The sequence below is a fragment of the Mustela lutreola genome, chromosome 13 (genome assembly GCF_030435805.1).
Source record: "Mustela lutreola isolate mMusLut2 chromosome 13, mMusLut2.pri, whole genome shotgun sequence".
Taxonomy (NCBI): domain Eukaryota; kingdom Metazoa; phylum Chordata; class Mammalia; order Carnivora; family Mustelidae; genus Mustela; species Mustela lutreola.
In genome coordinates this window covers 85345831-85362906 of record NC_081302.1, presented here as the reverse complement: position 1 = coordinate 85362906, position 17076 = coordinate 85345831, and the positions used below count along the sequence as shown (strand labels likewise).

The window sequence follows — 17076 nt, the reverse complement described above, 5'->3', positions numbered from 1 at the left end:
CTCTTCAAAGTGTAGGGATAGAGGGCACATACCTCAATATTATCAAAACCATCTATGAAAAACCCACTGCAAATATGATTCTCAATGGAGAAAAACTGAAAGCTCTTCCGCTAAGGTCAGGAACACGGCGGGGATGTCCATTAACACAACTGCTATTCAACATAGTACTAGAAGTCCTAGCCTCAGCAATCAGACAACAAAAGGAAATTAAAGGCATCTAAATCGGCAAAAAAGTCAAACTATCACTCTTAGCAGATGACATGATACTATATGTGGAAAACCCAAAAGACTCCACTCCAAAACTGCTAGAACTTGTACAGGAATTCAGTAAAGTGTCAGGATATGAAATCAATGCACAGAAATAAGTTGCATTTCTCTACACCAACAACAAGACAGAAGAAAAAGAAATTAAGGAGTCAATCCCATTTACAATTGTACCCAAAACCATTGGATACCTAGGAATAAACCTAACCAAAGAGGCCAAGAATCTATACTCAGAAAACTATAAAGTACTCATGAAAGAAATTGAGGAAGACACAAAGAAATGGAAAAATGTTCCATGCTCCTGGATTGGAAGAATTAATATTGTGAAAATGTCTATGCTACCTAAAGCAATCTACACATTTAATGCAATTCCTATCAAAATACCATCCATTTTTTTTTCAAAGAAATGGAACAAATAATCCTAAAATTTATATGGAACCAGAAAAGACCTCAAACAGCCAAAGGATTATTGAAAAAGAAAGCCAAAGCTGGTGGCATCACAATTCCGGACTTCAAGTTCTATTACAAAGCTGTCATCATCAAGACAACACGGTACTGGCACAAAAACAGACACATAGATCAATGGAATAGAATAGAGAGCCCAGAAATAGAACCTCAACTCTATGGCCAACTAATCTTTGACAAAGCAGGAAAGAATGTCCAATGGACAAAAGACAGCCTCTTCAATAAATGGTGTTGGGAAAATTGGACAGCCACATGCAGAAAAATGAAATTGGACCACTTCCTTACACCACACATGAAAATAGATTCAAAATGGATGAAGGACCTCAATGTGAGAAAGGAATACATCAAAATCCTTGAGGAGAACACAGACAGCAACCTCTTCGACCTCAGCCGCAGCAACAGCTTCCTAGGAACATCGCCAAAGGCAAGGGAAGCAAGGGCAAAAATGAACTATTGGGATTTTATCAAGATCAGAAGCTTTTGCACAGCAAAGGATACAGTTAACAAAACCAAAAGACAACTGACAAAGTGGGAGAAGATGGCCAACAGACACATGAAAAAGTGCTCCACATCACTTGGTATCAGGGAAATACAAATCAAAACCACAATGAGATACCACTTCACACCAGTCAGAATAGCTAAAATTAACAAGTCAGGAAACAACAGATGCTGGCAAGGATGTGGAAAAAGGGGAACCCTCCTACACTGTTGGTGGAAATGCAAGTTGGTGCAGCAACTCTGGAAAACAGTATGGAGGTTCCTCAAAAAGTTGAAAATAGGGGTGCCTAGGTGGCTCAGTGGGTTAAAGGCTCTGCCTTCGGCTCAGGTCATGATCCCAGGATCCTGGGATCAAGCCCCACCTCGGGCTCTCTGCTCAGCAGGGAGCCTGCTTCCCACCCCGCCCTCTGCCTGCCTCTCTGCCTACTTGTGATCTCTGTCAAAAAAAAAAAAAAAAAAAAACCTTAAAAAAAATAGTTGAAAATAGAGCTACCCTACGAGCCAGCAATCGCACTACTGGGTATTTACCCTAAAATACAAATATAGTAATCCAAAGGGACACATGTACCCAAATGTTTATAGCGGCAATGTCCACAATAGCGAAACTATGGAAAGAACCTAGATGTCCATCAACAGATGAATGGATAAAGAAGATGTGGTATATATATCTACAATGGAGTACTATACAGCCATCAAAAGAAATGAAATCTTGCCATTTGCGATGACATGGATGGAACTAGAGGGTATTATGCTGAGCGAAATAAGTCAATCAGAGAAAGACAATTATCATATGATCTCCCTGATATTAGGAAATTGAGAGGCAAAGTGGGGGCTTGGGGGGTAGGGAAGGGAAAAAATGAAACAAGATAGGATCGGGAGGAAGACAAACCATAAGAGACTTTTAATCTCACAAAACAAACTGAGGGTTGCCAGCGGGAGCGGGGAGGGAGAGAGAGGGTGGTTAGGTGCTGTGAGAAGTTATTTTCTTAATCTCATTTAGAATTGCAACAAACAAGAATAAAATACCTAGGAATAAATTTAACCAAGGTGGTGAAAGACCTGTACTTCAATACACTTTAATAGAACTTTAAGACAGTGATGAAAGAAATTAAAGAATACACAGATGAATGGAAAGATATTCTATGCTCATGGATTGAAAGAATTAATGTTGTTAAAATGTCCTCACTACCCGAAACAAACTACAAATCCAAGGCAATCTTATCAAAAGCCCAATGGGGTTTTTCATAGAACTATAACAATAATTCTAAAAAAGTTAAAGGGATCTTGAGAAAGAACAAAAACAGAGGTATCATGCCCCCTGGTTTCATCCTATAGTATAAAGCTATAGTAACCGAAACACTACAGTATTGGCAAAAAAAAAAAAAAAGACATGCAGGTCAATGGAACAGAATAGAGTCCAGAAATAAACCCATACATATCTAATCAATTAATTTAGGACAACAGAGTCAAGAATATACAATTAGGAAATGACAGTCTCTTCAATAGCATTGGGGAAAATGGATAGCCACATGCAAAAGAATGAAAATGGACCACTATCTTATACACAAAAATTATCTCAAAATGAATTAAAGACTTGAATTTAAGACCTTAAACTACAAAATTTCTAGAATAAAATCTAGGTGGTAAGCTCCCTGACAGAGTCTTAGCAATGTCTTTTTTTGGAGCAGAAGCCAAAGGCAAGAGAAACAAAAGCAAAAAGAAATAAGTGGGACTACATCAAACTAAAAAAGATTCTGCACAGCAAAGGAAACCATCAAGAAAATGACAAGACACCTACCAAATGCCAGAAGACACTTGCAAATGATATATCCAATAAGGGATGAATATCCAAAATATATAAAATAAATCTACAACTCAATAACAAAAAACAACTCAATTAAAAAATGGGCGGAGGATCTAAATATACATTTTCCAAAGAAAACATACAAATGGCCATGAGACACATGAGAAGATGTTCAATATCACTATCAGGGAAATGCAAATTAAAAACACAATGAGATATCACCTCAAATCTGTCAGAATGGCTAAAATCAAAAACTCAAGAAACATCAAGTGTTGGCAAGGATGTGGAGAAAAGGGAACCTATGCTGCACTATTGGTGTGAATATAAATTAGCGCAGCCTATCCGGACAACTGTATGGAGATTACTCAAAAAATTAAAAATAGAAATATCATATAGAAATATCAATCCAACTATTTCAAGGTTTGGTTATTTACCCAAAGAATACAAAAAACACTAATTTGAAGATATATACACCCCTATGTTCACTGAAGCATTACTTACAACAGCCAAGATATGAAAACAACCTAAGTGTCTACTTATGAATGAATCGATAAAGAAGACATGGTACATACACACACACACACACACACACACACGTATACTATTCAGCCATAAAAAAGGAAAATTTTGCCATCTGTGACAACATGGACAGAACTTGAAGGTATTATATTGAGTGAAACAAGCTGGACAAAGACAAATACTATATGATTTCTCTTATATGTGGAATCTAAAAAACAAAACAAACTAAACTAATCTGAACTCTTAGAGAATCGGGGATTCAGGTGAGCAAAATTGGGAAAGGGGATCAGCTGTGTGATGACGAATGGCAACTAGATTTGTGGTGATCACTTTGCAGTGTATACAAATACCAAATGATAATATTGTATGCCTGAAACTTATATAATGTTATGTACAAATTTTACCTCAATTAAAAAAAAAAACAGGGAAAAAACCCAATATCCTAACAAGCCCTTCACACTGTGTATCAGAAAAGGGAAAAAAAAAAGCAATCTCTGTTATAAAAGCTCAAACATCAGTCTACTAGGACCAGGCATGATGGCTACACAGCTGGTAATGATAGTTTGTACCCTAAGGGTAAGGCCCTGGAATCAGAACTTTTCTGGAAGGAGATGGGCCGCTGAGCTCAGTCCTAAATAAGTGTGCTCAGTGAAAAGAGAGAGAGGCAGGGGAGAAAAAGCACACTTGAGGCCCAGGAACAATGGTTGGTCTTCTCCCCCAGATTTGTTCCTATTTTAAAACAAGCTCAAGGCCTAAAATTTGGGTAAACACAATGCAGTATGTCCGTGAATACAAAATTCATACTTCAGTTATTCAGAAATATAGTATTATGTGAAGGTAAGTTCCCCTGCAGACTGCTAGGGCTAAGAGATATGAAAGCTTGAGAACACCACTCAAATACAGCACCACTCAAATGCCTTCAGGAAACCCACTTTTACTCCCATTTTTTAAAGTTGCCACTACCATATTTCCCCTTTCTTCATGTTCCCACAGCCAAGAGGTTTTTCTCTTCTTTCTTAATTCTTCAAACACTCCTATTCTGTCAAGCCCACCAGTCTGAAGGGACTTGCCTTGGATGCTCACAGGAAAGCTAAGTGGCCATGATGAATGGTGTCCTTTATGGGGGCACCTGGGTGTCTCAGTTGTGATCTCAGGGCTCTGGAATTGAGCCCCGAGTAGGGTTCCTTGCTCTGCAGGGAGCCGTCCACTTACCCTGCTCATGTTTTCTCCCTCTCTTAAATATGTAAATAATACCTTAAAAAAGGGGGTGTTCTTTATGAAAAAAAAATCAATGGAAAAGAATTAAATAGAGACTGTATTTCTAGCAAGTACTTTTATGAGGGAATCTGGTAATTACTAGGAAAAGATGGAAAATCAATGGTCCAATATGTCCCTGAAATTGAATACATGTATTTGGTCTGTTGAAATCCAAAAATTAAACTCAACCAGGTTTTAGGGAATTAATTTATACTCCCCAGTCCCATTTTGTAAACCGATGTTCCTTGGAATCACCCATGAGACCAGAAGAGAGAGCAAGACTGAGAGAAAGGGGAGGTGTGAAGAGTGGGAAGACAGAGGAAGTAAGGGGAGAGGGGAGGGGAAAGAACAGAAAGGAAAGGGAGAGGAATGAAGGGAAGGAAAGCGGACTACTTCAAAAGCAGAGACAGGTGTTTTCTGAGGTGCAGAGGGTATGGGATAGACAGGAAGGGCTTTCTATCCTGTGTCAGTTCCTGCAGTCAGTAAAGTTTGCCAGCCCTCATCTAATTCCTTATCAACCTCCCTCAAGGGAATCAGAAATAAACTAACTCACTAATCCCAGTACCCTCTTGAAACACTGTTCTCCTCATGAAAGAACCAGACCAGACAGGCACAGTCAATTCCAAACTCCACCTAACAGTTATTAGGTGAAAGCAGAATAACACTCCAACTCATGGTGTGAGATATACAAAACTCCAACCCTCGACCCAGGACAACTGAAATGCAAGTCAAGCATAGTCACTGTGCCCAATACAAAGTATGCTTTTAAAATATACTTTTATATTCCTTCACCAGGCCGCCACACACATCCACATGCCTGTAAAGGTCAAAGGCTCAGTTAATTGCACTGTTCTGTGACCAAAAGGAAGCTGACAAAAGCACTCTGATTCCTTTTTTCAATAGGTTCTAAAGGAAAAAGCCTGACACTGGAATTGTCGCTGGTAGGCAGGTCAGGCAGGCCAACACCTCAGTGGCATAAAGAGACACAAAGCCACCCCCAAAAAGGTGCTTCTAACTAAAATAGCAAGTATTATGTTTGTAGATTGCTATGATAGCCTACCAATGCATAAGTATGCAAGTATGCATAAATACCTTTTTTTTTTCTTTAATGAAAATAGCAGAAGTTATAAAAGACCAGGTGGGGGAACAAACCAGAAAAATTAGGACAGAATTTAGGCTACTAAACCGACACACGCTGGCAGACTCTGAGCTCCAGCGTTCCCCTCCGGAAGCGGCACTTTCTCCACGAATCAGGAACGAATTAGGATTGCCCCGTGTGTTTTCCAAGCACCTGCTGCCGCCCAGAGACACCCCTGGGGACAAGAACATACACATCCACCAACGCCTGGGTGGCTCACGTTGAGCCTCTGCCTTGGCTCAGGTCATGATCTCAGGGGTCCTGGGATCGAGTCCCGCATCGGGCTCTCTGCTTGGCGGGGAGCCTGCTTCCCCCTCTCTCTCTGCCTGCCTCTCTGCCTGCTTGTGATTTCTCTGTGTTAAATAAATAAAATCTAAAAAAAAAAAAAAGAACATACACATCCTCACGCCCTGCAGGCAGCCCTGTCCATGGATTGCCAACGGACCCTCATTACTGGCTTAGTCCCATCGCGGCCACTTACTGTGACCAGGGGCAAACTGCTTAATCTGTTTTCTCACCCATAAAGTGGGAATAGTTAAGAATACGGTTCTGCATAATCTTTGCCAGACTTCCTTTCACCCAACGCCTAGCACGACTTTTGTATTTGCTAGTAGGCCTAGCATCACTCAACTAATTGCACAAACCGCATTTCCACCGCAGCCTGCGCAGTCGGCTTTCTGAACCTCGCTGGTAAGGCAGCACGAAATGAAACAAAACCGCACTCTACAGCGTGCTTCAACCTGCAAAGCCACGCCGCCACCGGGCGCTCCTACAGGCCTGGCCACTTTCACAGAGGGTTGCAAGGGCACACGGAACCCTCGAGGGTTGAAGGCTGGCGTTCCACCATGCCGTTTCCACCTGTGATACCTGACAGCGACCTGGGCGCCCAAGCCGCGGCGGTGACACACGGGCCCCACGTTCTGGCGCACCATGGGCCCGGGTCTCCTCCAGCGCCGTGGCAAGAGCGCGGCGGGTCGGTGGGTCGGGGCCGTTTACCTGCCAATGATCGCCACCTCGCCGGCCGCTGCGGACGCCATGGCCCGACGCCAAGCTGGCCCGGGACCGCACCGCAAGTGCGAAGAGCTGTAGGCTACAGGGCTCTCCGGCGCCGCGCGCCGCGCCAGAACCCCGCGCGGGGCGGGGCGTGACCCGCGCCTATTGGCTTGGCACCCGAGCCAGGGCGGGCGCGCGGGCCCGGATAGGCTCCGGGAAGGCCGGGGCCGCGGCGGGGGGGGGGGGGGGGGGGGCGGGCCCGCCGCCTCAGTCCCCATTGGGTGCGTGGCAGGCGGAGCCTCCACCCGGACACCTAGGCACAGAATCGCAGCAAAGGGACGCAGGCGGGGTTGACCCGGGGGAGGACCTCCTGGTGGGAAAGCTGGATGGAAAGGGCGAAGACCCAACCCTTCAGACTCCAGCGATTCATTTTTTCATATTTTAGTTTCCAGCTGTGCACCCTAAAATCAGTGTACATAGGAGGGGCACCTCCAGGCCGGCACAAGGCTTGACCGCTAAAGTACCCCAAAGAAAGTAGCAGTAGTACTTCCTCTTTGAAAATATTAGCACCTCTTCAATACATACCAGTTCTGGTCTTTATACTGAGGGCGGTTATTGCTGAGTTTACGCTCATAATTCGTTTCTAGAAAGATCCTCGCTGCCATTCTCCATAGATGAGAACTGAGATCCAAGAACTTTGGGAAAGCAGGAAAGCTCTAAATGTATGCATCTGTCAAACTGGAAGACGTGTTTGATCCCACTACACTATGCTAAGGGGACCGTGAGGAATGGGAATTATTTGAACTGCACTTCCTTCTTCCAGAGGCCGAGTAGGTTTATGTATGACAGAAAGGAAATACCAAAGAGCAAATAAACAGACCAAAGGGAAAGAGCATTATACATCTCACGACAGTCTGTGTCCACACAGCACAAGCTGAAGGGAAATACCACAGTCATCCAATTCATGAGGATTAGAGAGTGCTCAAGCTGAAAACACAAGTATCACTGACCTACTCAGATGACAAATGGAGCTCTTCCTTTGTTTTTTTCCAGTCAGAACATGGAAGGAGGATTGTCAGAGGGAGGGGTAGGCTTTAAAAAACAATTTCACAAAGTTTCAATAGACATCTGAAACAAAGAGCTCAACTCGCTTAAGATAAATGAAAAGTAATACAAAATAGATAACTCATCTTTCACCCACCAAAATAGCTAAAATTACAAAGATTGATAAAATAGCCATATTGGAAATGAAGTGTTTCAGACATACAACCCCTTAATACTCAACTGAAGGTAGGCTTATAATGGCATATTCTCCTTTGTGGAGAAAAAGTGCTGTTGAAAGAGCAGTCAGCCATGAGTCCTGGGCATTCCTGCACTTTCTTGCTGAGTAGAGCAGACTGCAAGACTTGTCCATCTCCTGATGCTAAGCAGTTTCTGTAGCTATGCACCCAGGAAGCTAAGTGATCAAGGCTCCTACAAAGTGAGTACCCTGTAACTGGTCTCTTCTGGGGTAGAAGGGGACTGGCTTGTTTGATGCTCACCACAGTGTCAGCTCTAAGCTAAACAAGTGCCAGTCCCTTGGTCACTCGCAAATGCTCAGTCATCTGGCCCTCTGTGTAACCCTGTGGGAATTGGGGCTCCAAGAACTGAGGTAAATATGCTCACACTCTGGTCACTGCTTTTGCTGTGAGTAACATGGTCTTTCATCTCTAATCCAGGAGTCTCGTGTCTCCTGTCAGCTTCCACAAAGCTGCAGCAAGCTAATTCATTAGCTTGTAATAAGCTTGTAATAAGATGAAAATCTCGTACCCCTCACAGTTCTTGACAAACCAAAATTTTAAAAGTATGTACTTTAGATTTGCAATTGCAGTCCTACAGATCCGTTATATAGAAATACAATTGGACATGAAGATAGACAAAATGGCTTATTTCAGCATAGAAATAAAATAGAATAAAAATATTAAAATATATAGACTCGTAATATAGTGTTAAAATAGACATTGAAATCATGATGACTATCAATAAGAAACAGTTTTAAAGATTATGGTATAATAGAATAGATGGAATAATAGAAACCAGACTTATAGTCCTGCCTTAAACAAGCAGAACATTACCACCCCCCAAATATGGGGAAAGATGGCCTCAGATATTATAGAGGAGGGAGTCTTGGATTGTGATCCCATCCATAAATATACATAGTCTACTGATTTTCAACAAAGGTATAGAGGCAACTCAATGGCAAAGGATAATCTTTTCAACAAATGATGCTGGAACAATTGGATATGCATAAGTAATGATAATAATAGCCCCTTACCATATATAAAAACACTAACATCCATTCATGTGAAAACTAAAACCACAAACATCTAAAAGAAAACCTAGGAGAAAACTTTGTGACCTTGAGTTGGCAGAGATTCTTAAATGTGCCACAAAAACTTTAACAGGCATATAAAAAGTTGATAAATTAGACTTCATCAAAATTAAGAACTTAATGCTTTTTCAAGACAATATCAAGAAAATGAAAAGATAAGCCACAAACTGGGGGGGAGGGAATATTTTCAATTAGTTATATATTACAGGCCTTGTTTGCAAAATGTAGAAAGAGTTCTCAAACTCAATAATAATTTTTAAAACAGCTTTTAAATTTAATTTTTTAAAACAGTGACAAGTTTTATGTTGTATAAACATTATCACAACTTTTTAAATAGCCGAAAGATATATTTTTTTCAATTTTTTTTTCAAATTTTTATTTAAATTCTAGTTAGTTAACATACAGTATAATATTGGTTTCAGGAGTAGAATTGAGTGTTACATACACCACCCAGTGTTCATTTAAAAAAGTGTCCTCTTTAATACCCATCACCCTTCTAGCCCATCCTTTACTCTCCTCCCTCCATCAACCTTCAGTTTGTTCGCTGGAGTTAAGAATCTCTTTATGGTTTCTCTCGCTCTCTTTTTGATGGCTGAGAAATATATATATATATATATATATATATATATATATATATATATTCACATCTTCTTTATCCATTCATCAGTCAGTGGATATCTGGGCTCTCTCAGTAGTTTGGCTATTGTTGATAGTGCTGCTATAAACATCAGGGTGCATGTACTCCTTCAAATCTGCATTTTTGTATCCTTTGGGTAAATACTTAGTAATGCAATTGCTGTATTTTTAACTGTTTGAGGAATCTCCATACTGTATTCCAGAGTGGCTGAACCAGTATGCATTCCCATCAACAGTGCAAGAGTGTTCCCCTCCCTCCACATCCTTGCCAACATTGGTTGTTTCCTGACTTGTTAATTTGAGGCATTCTGAAGGTATGAGATGGTATCCTCTTCAGTTTCTTTCATCAGTGTTTGAGAGTTTTCAGAGTATAGCTCTTTCACCATTTTGGTTAGGTTTATTCCTAGGTATCTTATTGTTTTTGCTGCAATTGCAAATGGGATCAATTCCTTGATTTCTTTTTCATCCATTTTGTTATTGATATATAGGAATGGAACAGATTTCTACATTGATTTTATATTGTGTGACTTTGCTGAATTCATGTATTAGTTCTAGCAAATTTTTTGGTGGAGTGTTTTGGGTTTTCTACATAGAGTTTCTTGTCATCTGCAAATAGTGAGAGTTTGACTTCATTCATTCAGCCAATATATACTTGTGTTGTGCCCCCACCCTATGCTAGTCACTTTGCTAGGTGAGAAGAATTAGTTTGACAAGATCCTGCTTTCATGGAGTGTATATGTGGAAGTCAGCAAGAAATAAGTAAATGGGTAAGATAATTTCAGAGCTTGGTAGTCTCTGTTGAGTAACTGGAAAGAGGTAATGGGATAGTGAGCATCCAGAAGGAGACCACAGAGGTGCTGCTTTAAAGTGAAGAGAAATCTTCTTGGAGAATATGATATTTTAGCTGCAGACTAATTGATGAGAAGGATTTGGTAATATAAAGATCAGCAGTGAGCTTGCCAGGTGTGAGAATGAAACAGAAGGCCAACATAGCTATAGCACAGTGGGCAAAGAGATTAAAAAGTAGTATGAGAGAGCCAGGCTGGGACCAGCTCCTCTGGAGACTTGTCATGGTAGAGTTTGTATTTTGTATTAAAGGAAATAAATAAATGATTAAATAAATAGAAACAACCCAGTTAAAAAGTGGGCAAAAGATTTGAAGAGACAGTTCTCTAAGGGAGATATATTTAGTAGTTAATAAGCAGTGAAAACCTGCTAAACATCACAAGTCCTCAGAGGAATTTAAATTAAAGCCACAAAATGCCTAAAATCAAAACCACTGAAAATACTTGCATTGGTAAGAATGTGGAACAATGGAATTCTCACAGATTGCTGGTGGGAATGCAAAATGGAAAAACGAGTTAGGAAAGCAACTTGGAAATTTCTGGTGAAGTGAAACATATTTACCACACTACTCAGCAATCCCAGTCCTAGGTATTACTCAAGGAAAATAAAAAGGATCCACACAGAGATGTGTAAAAATATATTCTTAGCAGCCTTATTCGTAATAGCTGAAAACTAGAAACAACTTAAATGGGGGAATAGAATAACAAATTTTGATATAGTCATACACTTTAATACCACTCAGCAATAAAAAGAACAACCTACCTATGTATTCAACAACACGAATGACTCCCAATAACATTCTATTGAGCAAAAGAAAAGAAGTCAGATGCAAAAGAGTATATCTAAGATTCAATTTTTAAAATTTTTTTTTGTTAGGGAGAGAGAAAAAACGTGCATGCACTGGCAGTGGGGAGGGGGGAGAGGGAGAGAATCTTAAGCAGACACAATGCCCAGCATGAAGCCCAACTCAGGGCTCAATCTCACAACCCTCATGACCTGAGCCAAAATCAAAAGTCACCCAACTGAGCCAGCCCGGCACCCCAAATGATTCAATTTATATGACTCCAGAAAAGACCGATCATAGGGATGCCTTGTCCTAGAGATTGGAGGAGATTGCCTCAGTAGGGGCACAAGAGAAATTAGGGATTGATAGTATTCTATATCTTGATTAGGATAGTGGTTACACAGGTATACATATTATCGAAACTCACTGAAATGGGACACTTGGGTGGCTCAGTTGGTTAAGCATCTGCCTTTGGTTCGGGTCATGATCTCAGGCTCCTGGGATTGAATCCTTTGTAGGGTTTCCTGCTCAACATGCTTCTCCCTCTGTTCCTCCCCCTATTTTCTCTCTCTCGAATAAATAAAACCTTTTTTTAAAAACTCGCTGCAATATAAACTCAAATGAATGCATTATATTATATATATGTTACACCTCAATAAAAATTTTTAAAGGTAGGAGTTTGTTGTTGTTGTTGTTGTTGTTGTTGTTTTAAGATTTTATTTGTCTGAGAGAATGAGAGAGCACAAGAGCATAAGAGGGGGAGGGGCAGGCGGAGAAAGAAGGAGAAGCAGGCTGCCCGCTGAGTAGAGCCAGACACACGGTCAATCCCAAGATCCTGGGATCATGACCTGAGCCAAAAGTACGCGGTTAACCAACTGAGTCATCCAGGCATCCCATGAGGTAGGATTTGGGATGATTTGCATCCTTCAAGAATAAGTGTTTGATTCACTCCACTCCCACTCTCACCTAGTGGAAACACACACACACACACCACACAAACCTTCATCAGCTGAGATGCAGTACAAAGGTGAACTTGTGACAAGTACTTGGAAAGGAAGTAATAAATATTATATTCATGACCAGTAACAGAATGAAGACCATACGGTCCATGCAATTTTTTCTTAATTTTATCTGTATATGTTTGTGTCGTCTAATTTCATTACCCCCCTCATCCTTTTCCCCTGTTATTTTATGTAAGGATTGTTGGTAAGTGCTTACCTTTACAATTTAGGTTACAGAATTTTCAGGTGAGCTTAGACTGAATTAGAGACAGATACTGAAATTGTTGCCCTGAGATGGATACAGTGACTGTATCCATTGTGACTATAACCATACAAAATAGGAATTACAAGTGACTCTAGAGACTATACTTACTGGGACATATTCTAAGGAAAAAAGAATTACAAAATAAAAACAAAGCAAAACAAACAAACAAAAAACCTTGAGTTTCATTTGGTGGTTTAGTTTTCATACCAATATAACGCTATTTTTAAGCTTTTTTTGCTTGGATAAATCAAATATATGTGTTGGGTTTGTTTGGCATGAAGATTTCACCATTAAAAAAAAAGATTTCATCATAAGTGAAAATAAGGTATAACCATAGAAACAGAATTTAAAGAGGAGGGACACCTGGGTTACTCAGTTCGTTAAGTGTCTGCCTTCAGCTCAGGTCATGATCTCAGGGTCCTGGGATGGAGTCCTAGATCAGGCTCAGCAGAGAGCCTGCTTCTCCTTCTGCCTGCTCCTGTTCCTGCTTGGCTCATTCTCTCTCTTACAAATAACTAGATAAAATCTTTTTAAAAATCATTAAAAAGAAAAGAATTTAAAGAGGAATCCTATGAAGTTAGATAGCTGGATGGAGGGATAGATAGACAGATAGATAGATAGAATGACTGAATGAAATTGTTTTCCAGTTCTGTCCTCTGAAGTTCTCTCTAAGATCAGTACCACCCAGGATCACAAATCTGGCCTGAAACCCTGATGCCCCAATCTTGATCTCTACATTCTTCTACATTCTTCACTACAAGGAACCAGGACCGCTTGGAGAAATTGTTGACCCATGTTTAGAGTAGGAAGGCTACCAGGTAGGCCTGGGACAGCTGTGGGCCCAGAGGCAAGAAAACTTTCAAATATCAATGGGATGGCATCTAAGGGCCCTCAGACTCAGCCTACACACTAATTAGCAATGAGAAAATTCACTTGGACTATCTGGTCAAATGATCTGCTCTTAAATGACCTCAATTAACCTTTAAGAATTAGATCATTAAGTGCTCCTTTTGGCAGCACATATATTAAGAATTGACATGATATAAAGATTAGGTTGGCCCCTGCCCAAGGATGACAAAAAAATTTGTGAAGCAGCCCATATTTTTACAGAACAGATTGGTGGTTCCCAGAGGGAACTTATTTATTTTATAACTGGATATTTGTACCTTTTGGCACCCTTCACATATTTTGCCTCTCTGGGTTCCCTCTGAAACCCATAGTGCCAGGAAGCTTGAATTATAATAATTCACATTAGTGTCATTCTAGTGCATGAAGTAATTTCACCTCATTGTCTCATTTGATCCTCCCAGTCTTTTAATTGTTTTCTTCATCTGTAAGATGAGAAAACAGGAGGCTCTAAGGAAGCAAGTTCAGCAATGGCCATTATTTACCCTCATTCATTAAGTATTTTTTGAGTACTTCCTATGTGCCCATCCCTAATCAGCATGGTCCCAACAGAAATTTCTGCAGTGGTAGAAATGTGCTCTATCTGCACTGTCCCATATGGTAGTCACTGGTTACACTTGGCTACTTGCCAGTAGGCTAATGTGACTGAGGAAATCAATATTTATTTCATTTTAGTTTATTCTAACTTATATTAAATAGCCACATGTATCTGGTAGCTGCTGTGTTGGCTCAGTTCTAGACATTGGAGACAGTGGTGAGCAAGAAAGAATAAGACACACCCTCCCAAATTATCCAGACTAGACAACATTTCTTCTTTTACATTGCTAAACCCCACTTCCTTCTGAAGCTGTCTCTGCTTCACCTTGTGATGAATGATTGCTCCTTTCTCTGAGCTCCTGAGCTTCCTGTAAACACTGCATGGTATACTAAGTCACTCATTCACTCCGGTTTTTATTGTACAATCCACTGTGTTAAGAAATGCTTAATGTTTAGTCTTTTGTTAAATTGTAAAAGTCTTAAGGTTAAGGATTATGCACCATTTTTCCTTACTAAGCACATCATAAGTACTCCTGCTTCTAAAACCTTTCTTCTGCTTATTTCCAAAACACATCATTCTTTCCATTATTTTTTTAGTTTGATGCCATGCTATGGAATATGGGACATGAATTCCAACTTCAACGGAAAGTGTTAGATTGGTTTTATCCCCTCCACACCATAGGATGCAAAAACAAGCCAATAAACCTCAAAGCTGCATATGGGATGGAAGGATAAAATACAGAAAAAGAGCAAAGAAAATTGTATTCCAACAGAAGTTGTGAAGAAATATAATTCAAAATAATGAAATATGAGGACACCTGACTGGCTCAGTCAGTAGTGCACATAACTCTTGATCTCAGGGTTGTAGGTTTGAGCCCCACATTGGGTGTAGAGATTACTTTAAAATAAAATCTTTTAAAACGAATGAAAAGAATTCGTCTTTCAAATCCCTGCTTCAACATGGAGAATGTTTTATTCAATGTTTTTGGATAACGGTCTTTTAGAAGTGATCCAGCGACCATAAAAGTGGTAGGCACGAAAAATAGGTCATATTGTCAAAATATTATGCCACTTTAATATACCATGTCATTATAACAATGATTGGGGAAAATTGTTTACATTGGGTAAAATTTAGACAGGGCTATGTTATTGTAAAAGAAATGTGAAGCTTTGTAAAATGTTTCTTTTTTTATAATAATAAACACTTTCATTCACAAAAGTTAGCTCTAGAAATTAAGGTAATATAAAGAACTCTGTCTAGCACATATGAGATCCATTGAGTAAGAACAGCTCCTGGGATGTAATCAAAGCCCAACTTTTTATGTCTCTCTCCCCCTGCAAACTCGCTCACTGGCAAAAGTGTTTTCCTTGGTCCTCAATTAAAGAAAGTTCCGTCAGGCCCTGAGTTTTCTGGCCACATTCAGGGAATTCAAGCTAAGGGGCAATTTCAGTTGCAAATAGAGCAGTCTTAATTAGGTAGTTAAATCTCCCCTTTGCCAGCTAGGACCAGTGGCAGGCGAACATTGAAGGTGAATTGGCCAGTTCCTTCTTTTCCCATTCACCTGGGCCACCATTTGCCAGCTACCACTACTTCTCTCTCCAGGGCTGGAGAGCAAGGAGGTCCCACTGGCCCTCTCATTGGCCTCTAAATTATTCTCTTGCTTTGGACTAAAAGAGCTTTGACTTGCTTTGAAGTCAAAGAGCTCCAATAGCTCACCATCTCCCATGTGGGCTGCATCTGTGTCCATGAAAAACAAATTCTGAGTTTTGACTCATCTCAATGTAACACCAATCTCCATCAACCCATGTCTTACCTTCCAGTTGTTCTGTTCTTTAGATTCCCCCAGCAGCAGTCAAATGCCAGTCTCATATCTCTCTAACCTGCATTCCCTGAGGAGTCTGTCTACATCTGTCTCCAGCTTAAGGTAAAGGCCTGGGCACCACCCAGCCCCCTTAAGGCTATAGAAGACCATGGCAATGGCTCCCCCAAACCCAGATCTCTGCAACCTCTCCTTTCTACCCCAACTGTCCACCCTTGACCCCAATGTTGGTAAGGGGTTTATAAATCCTAAAACATGGTCGACAACCTACTTTGGAAAAAATGCACCTTGGGCCTGCAATTTATCTGTTGTCTAACATTTGTTATCTTCAAGCATTGAAAAAAATGTTAAATCCCCAATTTAACATCTTGCCATACTTAAACAGAAGACGATTAGGTGATACAAGCAAACTTATTTAACATTTCATCAAAAGAACAGACTCCCTTCGGAGAACTGAATGGGGGTGGAAGACAGGAAACCTTTAAAGGATAAAGAATAAAGAAAGAAGAAAAGACAAATTGCAAGTATCAGATTGGCTGGGGTCATGAAGTCAGGTTGTTTGGTCTGAGAAGGCCCAGAGTTGGCTTGGCATGCATGTAGGGATTGGCTGAATGAATAGACTGCATTTTTGGTCAAGCCAAGCAAGTACACAAAAGTTATCCAAGTTTCAGTTTGCTGATGCATGTTCCGTCTGGGGCCTGGAAATCTATTTCAACACTATATAGGTAGTAGTATACATGTCAGTATCAGAAAGGCAGAGTAGTATAGTGGTTAAAAATGTGGGCCCCAGAGTCAGACTGCTAGGGTTTCAATAGCAAATTCTTCCTTTACTGGTTGTATGATCTTGAACAAGTTCATTAAACCCTTCAAACTCAGTTTCTTCATCAGTAAGAGAATAGTTATAGTTTCCTCTCAGTGTGGTTATTTTAATATGTGGGAGGCCCATAGTAAGTGTTGGGTAGTTATTTGGCT

The 17076-nt window shown here is 40.4% G+C and overlaps 1 protein-coding gene and 1 non-coding gene across 3 annotated transcripts in view; one reads left to right on the top strand and one right to left on the bottom strand.

Annotated features, from left to right (window-relative positions):
* The window catches only part of CRYL1 (crystallin lambda 1), a 145413-nt gene extending 137746 nt beyond the window's left edge, over positions 1-7667 (bottom strand). The window contains exon 1 of one of the 2 annotated variants that reach the window (XM_059144862.1): positions 7524-7667. In XM_059144862.1, the coding sequence (XP_059000845.1) occupies positions 7524-7603 (80 nt within the window). In that variant the 5' untranslated portion in view covers positions 7604-7667. Of the gene's footprint in view, positions 1-6941; positions 7100-7523 lie in introns of those variants that run through there. The other variant, XM_059144863.1, reaches the window with a different exon arrangement.
* Positions 7668-13842: 6175 nt separating this feature from the next.
* Positions 13843-13947, top strand: LOC131814199 (U6 spliceosomal RNA). The gene has a single exon (XR_009347198.1). It is a non-coding gene; the product is annotated as a U6 spliceosomal RNA (small nuclear RNA).
* The last annotated feature ends 3129 nt before the right edge of the window (positions 13948-17076 follow it).